The following is a 15444-nucleotide window of genomic DNA, read 5'->3' as shown; positions in this document are numbered from 1 at the left end:
TCTTCTCTGCAGAGCCTCTCGAGCTCTGTCAGGTTGGACGGGGAGCGTTGCTGCACAGCTAATTTCAGGTCTGTCCAGAGATGTTCGATCGGGTTCAAGTCCGGGCTCTGGCTGGGCCACTCAATGACATTCAGAGACTTGCCCCGAAGCCACTCCTGCGTTGTCTTGGCTGTGTGTTTAGAGTCGTTGTCCTGTTCAACAGTGAACCTTCGCCCCCCCAGTCTGAGGCCCTGAGCGAGCAGGTTTTTATTGCGGATCTCTCTGTACTTTGCTCCGTTTATCTTTCCCTCGATCCTGACTAGTCTCCCAGTCCCTACCGCTGAAAAACATCTCCACAGCATGATGCTGCCACCACCATGCTTCACCGTAGGGATGATGCCAGGTTTCCTCCAGACGTGACGCTTGGCATTCAGGCCAAAGAGTTCAATCTTGGTTTCATCAGACCAGAGAATCTTGTTTCTCATGGTCTGAAAGTCCTTAGGTGCCTTTTGGCAAACTCCAAGCAGGCTGTCATATGCCTTTTACTGAGGAGTGGCTTCCGTCTGGCCACTCTACCATAAAGGCCTGATTGCTGGAGTGCTGCAGAGATGGTTGTCCTTCTGGAAGGTTCTCCCATCTCCACAGAGGAATTCTGGATCTCTGTCACTGACCATCGGGTTCTTGGTCACCTCCCTGACCAAGGCCCTTCTCCCCCGATTGCTCAGTTTGGCCGGGCAGCCAGCTCTAGGAAGTGTCTTTGTGGTTCCAAACTTCTTCCATTTAAGAATGATGGAGGCCACTGTGTTCTTGGGGACCTTCAATGCTGCAGACATTTTTTGGTACCATTCCCCAGATCTGTGCCTCAACACAATCCTATCTCAGAGCTCTACGAATAATTCTTCCGACCTTATGGCTAGGGCTGTGGTGTTCATGAAATTTTGTCAGCCAGTGATTGTCAAGCAAATAACTGTCAGGCTCACGGTAATTGACCGTTAATTAACATAAGCACATTTAGCATCTCTTGGTTTCCACACACAGCCCACAAGCCATTTTAAAAAGTTGAATAAATCCATGTAATATAGCCTACACCTTCACAATAAATCCATTATTTATTTTAGACAGGTCTAAAGAAGCATGATAAGAAGAAAATGTAGTCTATTTCAGAAGAAAAGAATAGCATACTCTGAGTTGTCCTTGTGTTAGGTCCTGATGTGGCTATGTCAAATGGCTGTGGGCTACACTACTTCATTCAGCAGACAAGATTTGCTTATAATTCCGTGGCATTATTTTATAGTATGAAGAATACAATTGAACAAAGCAGAATAAATATAAATATTCTCTCGATTTGAGGGAGTGAGCACATGCGGCTATTCTGTGTTGAGCGGTTAACAAAGAAATAGGTACTCCTATATGCTTAATTTAGAGTTATCAATGTAACTTTAGTTGTTCTACAAACTTTGTAAGGCTGCATGATGAGACTAATGGTGATTTGAAAAAAGTTGCTTGAATGGCATGAGCTCTGCTTTATTTTTTGTGCAGGCTGTACACACTCCAATAGTATCATTCACAATTTAACAAGCACTTGATAATGCCTCGAATTTCACGGTGGCATCCCCTTGTGGCTGTAATGCATCCTAAAAAAAATCCATGCCTTTTGCGGCCCGGAGTGCTGCGTTGTGCCCTTCTCCCTGAGTGTGCTGCGCAATCTGTCACGTGATCGCGTCTTTCTCACAGGCTACAAGTGAAGACAGACATATCGAGGACGCAGCTGCGCAAGTTCTTATCCAATTCCGAGGTACATATTGAAGATATTGTAAAAACTGTCCACATTTACTTTGTCAGCCAACAAGATGAGAAGGCCTAACGAACAGCAAAAGCACTAGTCTATGTCAAGCTACTATCCCCCGTAGTACAAAAGTCAACCTATTCTATTCTGTGCGATAAATAAATATTCCAAACAGTCTGGGACAGTTGTGGGATGCTATAGAGCCCAAATTAATACAGCCACTAGCATCAAAAAAACCTTTTTAATGCAATATGACTGACGCAACAGATCAGAATGTTTAGCTTAAAATGTTGATAAACTATTAGGCTATTTCTTCACATTATAAGCGCAGCAATGTGGACATAGTAGTAGGCTATAAGCGCAAATGTTCAATTAGAGGAAAACACCATTATCAAAAGTGACCGCAAAGACAATTATGCATGTAATGCTTTTATTATAAAGGTGCATTTTTATGGTGAAAATGATCTTCCCCAAACTTGAAACTCACATGCTGCTTATACACTGCTCAAAAAAATAAAGGGAACACTTATACAACACAATGTAACTCCAAGTCAATCACACTTCTGTGAAATCAAACTGTCCAATTAGGAAGCAACACTGATTGACAATAAATTTCACATGCTGTTGTGCAAATGGAATAGACAAAAGGTGGAAATTATAGGCAATTAGCAAGACACCCCCAAAAAAGGAGTGATTCTGCAGGTGGTGACCACAGACAACTTCTCAGTTCCTATGCTTCCTGGCTGATGTTTTGGTCACTTTTGAATGCTGGCGGTGCTCTCACTCTAGTGGTAGCATGAGACGGAGTCTACAACCCACACAAGTGGCTCAGGTAGTGCAGTTCATCCAGGATGGCACATCAATGCAAGCTGTGGCAAAAAGGTTTGCTGTGTCTGTCAGTGTAGTGTCCAGAGCATGGAGGCGCTACCAGGAGACAGGCCAGTACATCAGGAGACGTGGAGGAGGCCATAGGAGGGCAACAACCCAGCAGCAGGACCGCTACCTCCGCCTTTGTGCAAGGAGGTGCACTGCCAGAGCCCTGCAAAATGACCTCCAGCAGGCCACAAATGTGCATGTGTCTGCTCAAACGGTCAGAAACAGACTCCATGAGGGTGGTATGAGGGCCCGACATCCACAGGTGGGGGTTGTGCTTACAGCCCAGCACCGTGCAGGACGTTTGGCATTTACCAGAGAACACCAAGATTGGCAAATTCGCCACTGGCGCCCTGTGCTCTTCACAGATGAAAGCAGGTTCACACTGAGCACATGAGCACATGTGACAGACGTGACAGAGTCTGGAGACGCCGTGGAGAACGTTCTGCTGCCTGCAACATCCTCCAGCATGACCGGTTTGGCGGTGGGTCAGTCATGGTGTGGGGTGGCATTTCTTTGTGGGGCCGCACAGCCCTCCATGTGTTCTCCAGAGGTAGCCTGACTGCCATTAGGTACCGAGATGAGATCCTCAGACCCCTTGTGAGACCATATGCTGACACATGCACATTTGTGGCCTGCTGGAGGTCATTTTGCAGGGCTCTGGCAGTGCACCTCCTTGCACAAAGGCGGAGGTAGCGGTCCTGCTGCTGGGTTGTTGCCCCCCTACGGCCTCCTCCACGTCTCCTGATGTACTGGCCTGTCTCCTGGTAGCGCCTCCATGCTCTGGACACTACGCTGACAGACACAGCAAACCTTTTTGCCACAGCTCGCATTGATGTGCCATCCTGGATGAACTGCACTACCTGAGCCACTTGTGTGGGTTGTAGACTCCGTCTCATGCTACCACTAGAGTGAGAGCACCGCCAGCATTCAAAAGTGACCAAAACATCAGCCAGGAAGCATAGGAACTGAGAAGTGGTCTGTGGTCACCACCTGCAGAATCACTCCTTTTTTGGGGGTGTCTTGCTAATTGCCTATAATTTCCACCTTTTGTCTATTCCATTTGCACAACAGCATGTGAAATTTATTGTCAATCAGTGTTGCTTCCTAAGTGGACAGTTTGATTTCATAGAAGTGTGATTGACTTGGAGTTACATTGTGTTGTTTAAGTGTTCCCTTTATTTTTTTGAGCAGTGTATATGCCAGTTAGGCTCTACACCCCTTGTAAAGCAGATTAATGTGCTTCATTTTAAGAAGTTATTTGGCCACTTTAGTGATACAAATCTTATTAAAAAAGAGGCCTATGGCCTAGGCTACATGAGGTGTGCGACTATGATTCGAACAAGTCGCAAAAAAAAGGCATTGTTTCTTATGCTTATGCATCATTCACAAGTGACAGGCTAATATTGTCACCTATCAGACTATTCTTGATTTAATTTTGTCTTTACATATACTAAATAATATATGTGTGACATTTGTTTTGATTTAGAATGGACCATTATCATGCACCTGTATCGAAACAGGGCAGTGGGAAAAAATAAGTCATCTATGCACTTAAATAGCGAATGGAGGACGCTTTTCCCAGTGGTTTATTTTCATGCCAGCCAGGTAGGCTATACTCCTGTTGTAAATATAAGCAATGTGCTTAACATTAGGAAAGTTGAGAAATGACTAAATATAGTAGGCCTAGCCTTTAGAAAGCTGATGGGATCCTCCTCTTTTTGTTAGTGACCATCACTCTGTTTTCTCCCACAATTGCATAGTCTATAGAAATGTTGCGCAACATGAGCTGATGGGCTCTCATGAAGTTTGATTCGATTTTAGAATACATTTGCATTGATGTCAGAGTGATTAGAGGGACAATAGATTGCTGAGTACCAGGCAGGTAGCATGTTTGGTAGGCTACCAATGACCAGCAGCAGCATCAGAGCTTAGAGAAGCTTAATTACCGTGACTAAACGGTCATGTGGAATTTGACTGCCTTCATGACTCGTGACTGCCGGTGTGGCAGTAATATGGTCACCGCAACAGCCCTACTCATGGCTTGGTTTTTGCTCTGACATGCACTGTCAACTGTGGGACCTTATATAGACAGGTGTGTGCCTTTTCAAATCGTGTCTAATCAGTATAAAGATCTTAAGGATGATCAGTGGAAACAATTTCGAGTCTCATAGCAAAGGGTCTGAATACTTGTGTAAATAAGGTATTTCTGTTGTTTATTTTTCATACATTTGCAAAAATGTTTTTTTTTAAACTGTTTTTGCTTCGTCATTATGGGGTATTGTGTGGAAATTGATGATTTTTTTTTTCTTCATTTAATCCATTTCAGAATAAGGCTGTAACGTAGCAAAATGTGGAAAAAGTCAAGGGGTCTGAATACTTTCCGAATGCACTGTACATACCTTGAAATCACTTGGATACGACAACACTGATACCATGGTCAGGAGAAAAAACGTCATTAGCCGTAGAGTTGGATAGATTAACACAGTCTATTTTTGCATGGACAGCACCATTTGCAAATATGTGCCCTTTGTCCAACTCTATGGCACGAGCTATGAAATGCAAGAGACATACCAGTGGCGCCTGTAGCGTTATATTACATATCACCTTAAAAACATTTCATATAAAATGATATTATTTAAACTTCATAATGTATCAGCACAGGAGTATTGGTCTTCTGCTTGATTATTCTATGAGGACAAAGTCTGGTTGTGGAAAAAAGCCAAGTCCCTCTCTTCTCTTCTCCATTCTTCACTCCCCTCTCCTTTCTCTTTAGTCCTGGCTAATCCCTATCATGTCCATATATATCACTCTTCTCTCCTCTCACTCCTCTTTGAAGTCTTTGTCCATCTATCACTCCTCTCTTCTGTCCATTCCTTACGTGACAGTGGAGTCCTGCCCTCGGATCGCACACCAGGCCATGAACACATCCCTATAAAGACAATAAATTGGAGAAGAAAAAAATCAAAAAAAAAAAAAAAATCGATCAACTAATCAATAATAAATAAAATCACAATTAGAGCAGAAATGTTGCTTTGTCGACATTTTCTTTCCTGGCTACCCAAACTGCTACTGCCAAACGCTACGCCACACCCACGGACATTCGTTTCTTCTCCACAATGAGTCTGGATCTGAGCTGTCGAAACGTTGGTTATTAGGTTATAAATCTATTGCATCGGAGCTCCTAGAGTGTGCGGCTCTCCTTTTCTTTTCCAAGTGTTCTACTCCGCTAGCCAGCACCTCAACCGCAGGTGTGCGGTTCTTTCGCCTCGAGACCATTCTTTGGGAAGAACATCTTGACTCCTAAGTGTTTCAGGTGGTAATGTCAGTGTGTTCTGTATACGTGTCTGTATGGCTGCATTTAGACAGGCAGCCCAATTCTGATATTTTTTCCACAAATTGGTATTTTGACCAATCATCAGATATTTTCACATCAGATTTTTTTCAGCACTTATCTGATTGATCAAAAGTGAAAAAAAGTGAAAAAAGCACAGAATTGGGCTGCCTGTCTAAACGTAGCCTATGTCCAGCCATGTATCTGTCTGTACCTGCAGTGTGTGGCCACACACTCGTTGCTGCAGTATTCCCTGTCCCAGTCCTTGTTCTCTACAGCTGGGTTGGTGCAGCCGGCTCGGACACACAGGTTAGGGCTGCAGGTCTGGGTCACATCTGGCCCCGGAGACACATTCAACTCCACCTGCATCTGGGAAGGGAGAGGTGAAAGACCGGAGGGAGAGAGAGGTAGAGGAGAGAGAAAGACAGTGGTTGATATACAGTAGTGTGAAGGATACCAATCATTAGATGACCAGGGCCCTGAGTTTTCAGAGAAAATTATGAAAATATATGCTAAAGTTTTTCTATTCTATACTTCTCTTACCCCATCCTCTCCTTCAGCCCCGTCCTCGGCTTCCATCGAACAGGCTGTTACTAAGGCAGCGGACTGTACCACCTCCCCCGAGGTCAGAGTGGCCCCCCCCAACGCGGCTAACCCCCCTGCCGCCGTGCCGATAACAGGAGAGTCCAAATCTGAGGCGGGAGGGACGATCTTGATCTGCAGAGGGGGTGGTGCCATGGCACCCCCGCCTCTTGGTTTGGCCTGCAGTGGCGGTGGGGCCTGGGCATGTACCATCTGCTGGAGACGGGGCGGAGGAGGGGTGTTCTGCATCTGTTGGAGTGGTGGCGGCTGCCGAGTAGACAATACCGTACTACTTGACACCACCATTACCCCTGATGGCGACGTCTGTTGCTTGATGATGATTTTAGTAACGGTGGGGGGGCTTGGGGCCAGGGCGGGCGTAGGAGTGGGGGGTTTGTGCGCCCCTGTACGGGAGCGGGTGGTGACCTGAGGGAGGTCTCCACCTGCTAGGATGATGTTGGAGGTGCAGATGTTGGTGATGGTGTTCTCTTCAGGGGCGAGGTGGGGGACGGAGGAACGGGTGGAACGGGGAGCAGGGGCGGGGAGTGGGGCGACGGGAGGAGGAGAGGGAGGCGACGGGGAAGTGTCCAGAACCTCAATGTTTGGCTGGGAGAGAGAAGAGGAGGAGAAAGGTAGAGGGGTTACAAGAGAGAGGAGTTGAGAGGGAAAAGAGGAGATGTAGTTTACACACTGACAAAGGGTGGCCATCATAATAAACCTACTCACACACATAACTGAAGTGCTCTCTAGGAATACTCGTCTTGCCTCACCTGAGAAAGCTGATTATCTCTGTAGGCTGCCAGAGCCTTGAGATACTCCTTCTTAGCTGCTTCCGTCTTCCTCTTGTACACCTGAGAGGAATACACATACAGGGATATCATGAACCCGATACCATTACATTATTCATATCTGCGTGTGCTTGTGTAGTGAGTGTGCTTTACATGTCCTTGTGTAGTGAATGTGATTGTGAACATGCGTGTTTGCACATGTGAATGTGTGTGTGTGTGTGTGTGTGTGTGTGTGTGTGTGTGTGTGTGTGTGTGTGTGTGTGTGTGTACCTGCTTCTGCTCCTCCCCCAGGCTATCCCACATGGAGGCCACTATCTTGGACACCTCTCCGAAGGTGGCGCTGGGGTTCTGGCCCTTAATGGCTGCCTGTGTGTCCCTGAAGAACAGAGCGTAGGCCGACACAGGCTTCTGGGGCTCGTTAGATTCTTTCCTTTTCTTCCCTTTCTTCCCTCCTCCGGCCGCTGCCCCTCTCCGGACGAGAGTAGGAGGGGTGCTGGAGGACGGAGCGAAGGAAGGAATAGGGGAGTCGGAGACTGGGGGCTCTAGGGAGATGACGCCGAGAGAGATAGGGGACTCCACCAACACACTCTGCTGAGTTAGAATGGAAGGAGGAGGGGTGGGATGGGAGAAAGGGAGGAATAGCAAAAACAAGGATATCAGTTTCATATAAAGTGAAGTTTGAATACAAATTTGTGTGTGACTGTAATCAATGAAGAGACTGAGGCAGACAGACGAACCAATAAACAGACAGACTGACTAGTAGACAGACCGACCAATAGGACTGACCTGTCTGAAGTCGTCCATGTCGTCGTCCTGTAGCGAGCCGGCCGGCGAAGCAGCGGCCGACAGTGGTTGGTCAGGTGACTGCGACCTCGCCAGGATGGCCCCGCCCCCTAGGCTGAGCCCCAGCTGGGCGCTGAGCTCCGATTGGTCGATGGTGGTCAGCTGGTTGTGGCCCAACAGGCCGTGGTCCATGTCACTCAGCGGGGCGTCTATGGTCATGGGGGAGGAGCTGCTGAACTGGGAGCCAACGGGGTGGCCCAGATCCTGGAAAATGAGGCAGGATTCATACATAGAAAAAGCCAAAGACAATGTATTACAGGCAGGGGCCCGCCCATTAGGCAGGATTAGGCGACCGTCGACAGCAGCAGATTGAAGAGGGCGGCATTTTCCGAGCTAAACTGACCAAGACACACCATCAACAACACATAAAACCTCACATAATTTTGCACAAAAAGAACTACAATTCCTCTCACCTAGTGGCATATGGATTATTTAGGTGAGCGCTGATGCCCTCCTGTGATAAGCAGAGCCCACTTTGTCAAAAGCAGGGGCGCAAAATATTTTGCTCGTCCATGCCGAATGCGCCTCTCCAGTGTGCTGTTGGCGAGACACACCGCTGCGGCGCTCCACCAACATTACTTCAAAAAAATCATCTAACATAAATAATTTAGCCTATGGTAGAAAGAGTATATGGCCTTTGCTGTAGCCTACAGGTAAAATGTATGTCAAGAGACACTTTCAACATCATGCACGCTTCTCCGATCAAATAGCCTAACCTAAATGGCACCCAATCAAATCAAAAATGTGCTTCGATGTGAATATGGCATGTTAACAAACATCATATTCTTTAAAACAGGACAGCTCAAAGTAAAATGGATAATATGGAATGGAAAAATCAGGCTATTCACAACTGCTGTCGAGGAGTTTCACACCGCGGGCTAAATTGTCATGATAATCAGTGGTTTCAAGTTTGTATCCATAATTGTTTTTACAAGATGATCATAGTGAAAAATAAAATGCTTCTGCATTTCCCGCTATGTAAACACATTGATTCTCATTGCAAATAGGCTCAGGATAACTCCTGATAAAGTTGGGTAGCTGATATTCAGAGCTTAAAACAGCCAAAATGATTAGTAACAGGAATCAGGACTAATAAAGCCAATGCAACTGCCTATTTTACAAATGGTAGGTCTACCACATGGATGAGCATTCATAAAATGTCATTGTGGGCTGACACTGTAGGCTACACCCCAGCATTGGAGGCTGGTGGGAGGAGGTATAGGAGGATCAGGCCCATTGTAATAGCTGGAATGGAATAGAAGGAAAGGAGTCAAACATCTGGTTTCCATATGTTTGATACCGTTCCATTTATTCCAGTCCAGCCATTACAATGAGCCCGTCTTCCTATAGCTCGTCCCACCAGCCTCCACTACACCCCAGTAAGCACCGACCAACGAGGACGTCTTTTGGACTTTTTTTTTTTGGTCCTGTCCGGACGTCTTTTTTTTGTATTGATTTGGTGTCATCCGGACTTGATTTCAACATCTATGGACTGGATCTAATCTGAACCAATCATAGACGTCTATGTTAAATTGAGATTTGGTTCGGTCTGGACCGGCCTTGATTTGGCCCAAACATAGATGTCTATGTTTGGTTCAGATTTGGTCCGGTCCGGTCCTACTCAAGACATATTTTCAACTTTTATTCAGAACTGAAAATGAACCCCAAAATATTGTCTCGTCTAGGGCGGCAGAAGGGCCAGGACCGGGCCTGATTACAGGCAGCAACCATCTTGTTATCAAATAATGGACTGTGGTGTGAAAAGGGCCCAATTCATATAATTTCATATTTCTGTCAAGAACTAATTGTGTCGGAAATGGCACCCTAATAGGCTATTACCTAGAGTACCAGTCAAATGTTTGGACACACCTACTCATTCCAGGGTTTTTCTTTATTTTTACTATTTTCTACATTGTAGAATAATAGTGAAGACATCAAAACTATGAAATAACACATATGGAATCATCTAGTAAACAAAAAAAGTTTTAAACAAATCAAAATATATTTGATATTTTTCAAAGTAGCCACCCTTTGCCTTGATGACACCTTCGCACACTCTTGACATTCTCTAAAACAGCTTCATTAGGTAGTCACCTGGAATGCATTTCAATTAACAGGTGTGCCTTGTTAAAAGTTCATTTGTGAAATGTCTTTCCTTTGAGCCAATCAGCTGTGTTGTGACAAGGTAGGGGTGGTATACAGAAGATAGCCCTATTTGGTAAAAGACCGAGTCCATATTATGGCAAAACAGCTAAAATAAACAAAGAGAAGCAACAGTCCATTACTTGAAGATATGGTCAGTCACTACAGAACATTTCAAGAACTTTGAACGTTTCTTTAACCGCAGTCGCAAAAACCATCAAACGCTATGATGAAACTGGCTCTCATGAGGACCGCCACAGGAAAGGAGTTACCTCTGCTGCAGAGGATAAGTTCATTAGAGTTGTGTAAGGGATATTTGACCAAGGAGTGGAGGGCTGGATCAGATGACCTGGCCTCTAATATCACCTGACCTCAACCCAATTGAGTGAAGGAAAAGCAGCCAAGTGCTTCGCATATGTGGGAACTCCTTCAAGACTGTTGGAAAAGCATTCCAGGTGAAGATATCTTCACTATTATTCTACAATGTAGAAAATAGTAAAAATAAAGAAAAACCCTGGAATGAGTAGGTGTGTCCAAACGTTTGACTGGTACTGTATATAGTGTACTACATTTGACCAGATTCATATGCAGGCCCGTTTCAAAAGCAGTGCACTACATAGAGAATAGGGTGCCATTTTGAAAGCATCCTCAACCCTTGCAGTCCTCACCATGCCCAGAGCAGACCCCAGAATAGCTCCTCCTCCACCGGGCTGACTGATGACCCCCAGACTCAGGTGGTGGTCCAGTCCCTGAGACCCCTGGTGGGGATTCACAAAGGTGGAGGCGAAGGACGGGTTGTCTCCCCCGACCACAACGTTCCCGGGGGTGGACAAGCCACCTCGCTCTCCATCCGACAGCTCTCCGAAGTGGGCCACCACATCGGACGCGATGAGCGCCTGGTCTGGATCCAGGGAGATGGGGGGGATCTCGAACTCCTCATCTCCCAGACTGGGGGTGTGGAACGTCTATTGGGGAAGAGCGAGAGGGAGAAGAGATGGTAAGAAGGAAAGGGGGTATGGAGAAAAGAGGAAGAGGAGAAGAGAGAGAAGAGGGGAAAGAGGGTGGGAAGAGCAAAGGTTATTATTATTATTGATTGAGACTTCCTCCCCTGCTATATTGGGTGTGATGTGAGTAACTGCAGATTGTGTGTGTTGTAAAGAGAGAGAGAGAGAGAGAGACAGGATAGTGGAGAGAAAAAGATAGTGAATGAGAGTTTAGAAGCGAGAGAAGTGGAAGGAAGGAATGAGTAGCTACCTCAGAGGATGAGAGGAACGGATGGCCCGCCCCGCTGATGGTCAGGTAGTTATCACTGCCTTCCGGGAACTGAAACACACAAATGCTGCAGAAATGAGCTTGAAAGCAGTATCCAGATCCATCAGATGTAGTGATCACAACATAGTAGCCATGTCTAGGAAAACCAAAGTTCCAACGGCTGGGCCTAACATAGTGTATAAGAGGTCATACAAGAAGTTTTGTAGTGATTCCTATGTTATTGATGTAAATAATATTTGTTGGTCCGTGGTGTGTAATGAGGAGCAAACAGACACTGCACTTGAAACATTTATGAAATTGCTTACTCCAGTTGCTAATAAGTATGCACCCATTAAGAAAATGGCTAAAAAGTGCTAAATCCCCGTGGATTGATGAGGAATTGAAAAATTGTATGGTTGAGAGGGATGAGGCAAAAGGAATGGCAAATAAGTCTGGCTGCACAACCAATTGGCAAACTTATTGCAAATTGAGAAATCATGTGACTAAACTGAATAAAAAGAAGAAGATACTACACCACGAAACCAAGATAAATGAAATAACAATTGATAGTAAAAAGCTTTGGAGCACCTTAAATGAAATTCTGGGGAAAAAGGCAAACTCAGCTCCATCATTCATTGAATCAGATGGCTCATTCATCACAAAACCAACTGATATTGCCAACTACTTTAATGATTTTTTCCTTGGCAAGATTAGCAAATTTAGGCATAACATACCAGCAACAAATGCTGACACTACACATCGAAAACGGACCGAATTATGACAGAACAAGCATTGTAATTTTAAATTCCGTAAAGTTAGTGAGGAAGAGGTGGGGAAATTATTGTTGTTTATCAACAATGACAAGCCACTGGGGTCTGACAACTTGGATGGAAAATGACTGAGGATAATAGTGGATGATATTGCCGCTCCTATTTGCCACATCTTCAATTTAAGCCTACTAGAAAGTGTGTGCCCTCAGGCTTGGAGGGAAGCAAAAGTCATTCCGCTACCTAAGAATAGTAAAGCCCCCTTTACTGGCTCAAATAGCCGACCAATCAGCCTATTACCAACCCGTAATAAACTTTTGGAAAAAATTGTTTGACCAGATACAATGCTATTTTACAGTAAACAAATTGACAACAGACTTTCAGCATGCTTATAGAGAAGGACATTCAACACGCACAGCACTTACACAAATAACTGATGATTGGCTGAGAGAAATTGATGATAAAAAGATTGTGGGGGCTGTTTTGTTAGACTTCAGTGCGGCCTTTGACATTAATCAATCATAGTCTGCTGCTGGCAAAACGTATGTGTTATGGCTTTACACCCCCTGCTATATTGTGGATAAAGAGTTACCTGTTTAGCAGAACACAGAGGGTGTTCTTAAATGGAAGCCTCTCCAACATAATCCAGGTAGAATCAGAAATTCCCCAAGGCAGTTGTCTTGGCCCATTACTTTTTTCATTCTTTACTAATGAATTGCCACTGGCCTTGAGGAAAGCCAGAGTGTCTATGTATGCGGATGACTCAACAATATACATGTCAGCTACTACAGCGACTGAAATTACTGCAACACTTACCAAAGAGTTGCAGTTAGTTTTAGAGTGGGTGGCAAGGAATAAGTTAGTCCTAAATATTTATAAAACTAAAATCATTGTATTTGGGACAAATCATTCACTAAACCCTAAACGTCAAATAAATAATGTGGAAATTGAGCAAGTTGAGGTGACTAAACTGCTTGGAGTTACCCTGGATTGTAAACTGTCATGGTCAAAACATATTGATACAGTAGCTAAGATGGGAAGAAGTATGTCTATGATAAGGCACTGCTCTACCTTCTTGACAGCACTGTCAACAAGGCAGGTCCTACAGGTCCTAGTTTTGTCGCACCTGGACTACTGTTCAGTCGTGTGGTCAGGTGCCACAAAAAAAGGACTTAGGAAAATTGCAATTGGTTCAGAACTGGGCAGCACGGCTGGCCATTGGATGTACACAGAGAGCTAATATTAATAATATGCATGTCAATCTCTTCTGGCTCAAAGTGGAGGAGAAATTGACTTCATTACTGCTTGTATTTATGAGATGTATTGACATGTCGAGCTGTCTGTTTGAATTACTGGCACACAGCTCGGACACCCATGCAGACGATGGAAGGCGCACAGTACTAAATAGAGCCATGACTACATGGAACTCTATACCACATCAAGTAACATATGCTAGCAGAACATTTTGATTTAATAAACAGATTTGAAAAAACACCTTATGGAACAGCAGGGACTGTGAAGCAACACAAACATAGGCGCATACACACACACACACACGATAGCATACGCACTATACACACGGATTTTGTACTGTATATATGTTGTAGTGGTAGAGTAGGGGCCCGATGGCACACAGTCTGAATGTATTGTAATGTTTTTTAAATTGTATAAACTGCCTTAAATTTGCTGGACCCCAGGAAGAGTAGCTGCTGCCTTGGCAGAACCTGATGGTGATCCATAATAAATACAAATACTTACTTGTCTAGTTAAATAAAGTTGAAAAATAATAATAATTGGGATGACCTCATCAGCACCTCATCAGACCATAATAACCAACACCTAGATATAATGTTCACACAAACTTTACCATTCATCAAAACATTGAAAAGGAAAATCCCAATAACAGCTGAGCTCACATCACCTCCCCACACACATGTACTGGATATATATTACATATTCAACCAAGCCCTTATATGCTGTTGTAAAATAGTTATTGTCCAGGATTCTGAGTGCATGTGAGAGTCAGTGAGTTTTCCATAGAGCACAACACACAGACAGACACACAGGTCGCTTGTCAAATCAATCTCGCTGTCAGTCACCTTATCGTCATATCCATTGAAAGACCCAGGGTCCAGGAATTCTGGATCTCCGTGTGGCCCAGTCCCATCCGTTAGATCGGAATAAAAATGCAGGTCCATTATCTAATGGCGCCTCGTATGACATTAAATCAATGCAATTGGTTGATATGCTGAATAAATCTATAATCTAAAACGTCTGTACCACTGACTTTGTTTTAGTACCACAAAATGTATAACCAAAAAAGAAATCAAGACTCGAGGCTACACACAACGAATTCAGATTTCTGTCATGAAATATGCAGGATTTAGCGACTTGATGGTATGAAACGAAGCAGTTGTTAGCCATGCTCATATGGCCAAATAACTATTGTAGTGCACGCCAGCGCTCTCACTCACACCAAAAATAACCTGTCTCTTTACTAATTAGCGTGGCTATCCTAGCTGACGCAAGGCTGTGTGGTACCGAATCATGTGCTAGTGGTATGTCTGGTTAAAATTCTACAGCCACTACACCCGAAAAAAAAACAGACAAACTCATGTTAACAGATGGGTAATAGTACAAGTTATATGGAGTCCCGCAAATAACCGTATTTTGATGTGTCTTGAGTCATTTCAGAATTGAGCTCGTCTAGTTCTTTCTCAAAGCTGCTCTGCTCTGCGCTCGAACAAGGCTGCTCAATGGATCCCGAACTGTGGATTTGGATTGGAATCAATCACCATGGGTCGGGTTCCAGTGTGGGGAATGGTTGGGAATAGAGGGTGTCTGGGATTTCGGACAAATGCTTTCACAGTTGCTTAAATTCAAAGATTTGTCAACATGTAACAATCAACGTTCTTGTGTAGATACTCATATGGCTGGCTCAAGTCAGTATACAACCAATCGCTAATTGAGATAAGTAAACAACTTGAGTAAACAACAAATCGCACAGATTTCTCTCCCCCCAGGCCCCCATTTTTCACAAATGGTTCATCCCAATGGCCTAGTAAACCAAATGAAATAAATGTAACCGTTTATTCTCTG

General features: G+C 44.5%; 1 protein-coding gene across 1 annotated transcript; it reads right to left on the bottom strand.

The window, feature by feature from the left end:
• Nucleotides 1-4837: 4837 nt before the first annotated feature.
• On the bottom strand, nt 4838-15120 carry LOC139534332 (TOX high mobility group box family member 4-B-like). The gene is made up of 9 exons (XM_071333393.1): nt 14445-15120; nt 11582-11650; nt 10996-11292; nt 8129-8389; nt 7613-7930; nt 7325-7405; nt 6516-7160; nt 6187-6341; nt 4838-5570 (listed from the first exon to the last, which is right to left on the bottom strand). The coding sequence occupies exons 1-9, from the start codon at nt 14541-14543 to the stop codon at nt 5516-5518; spliced, it is 1980 nt and encodes a 659-aa protein (XP_071189494.1). The 5' UTR covers nt 14544-15120; the 3' UTR covers nt 4838-5515.
• Between the last annotated feature and the right edge of the window lie 324 nt (nt 15121-15444).

The sequence above is a fragment of the Salvelinus alpinus genome, chromosome 11, assembly GCF_045679555.1.
Source record: "Salvelinus alpinus chromosome 11, SLU_Salpinus.1, whole genome shotgun sequence".
In the NCBI taxonomy this organism is placed as follows: domain Eukaryota; kingdom Metazoa; phylum Chordata; class Actinopteri; order Salmoniformes; family Salmonidae; genus Salvelinus; species Salvelinus alpinus.
This window is presented reverse-complemented; position numbering and strand designations above follow the sequence as displayed.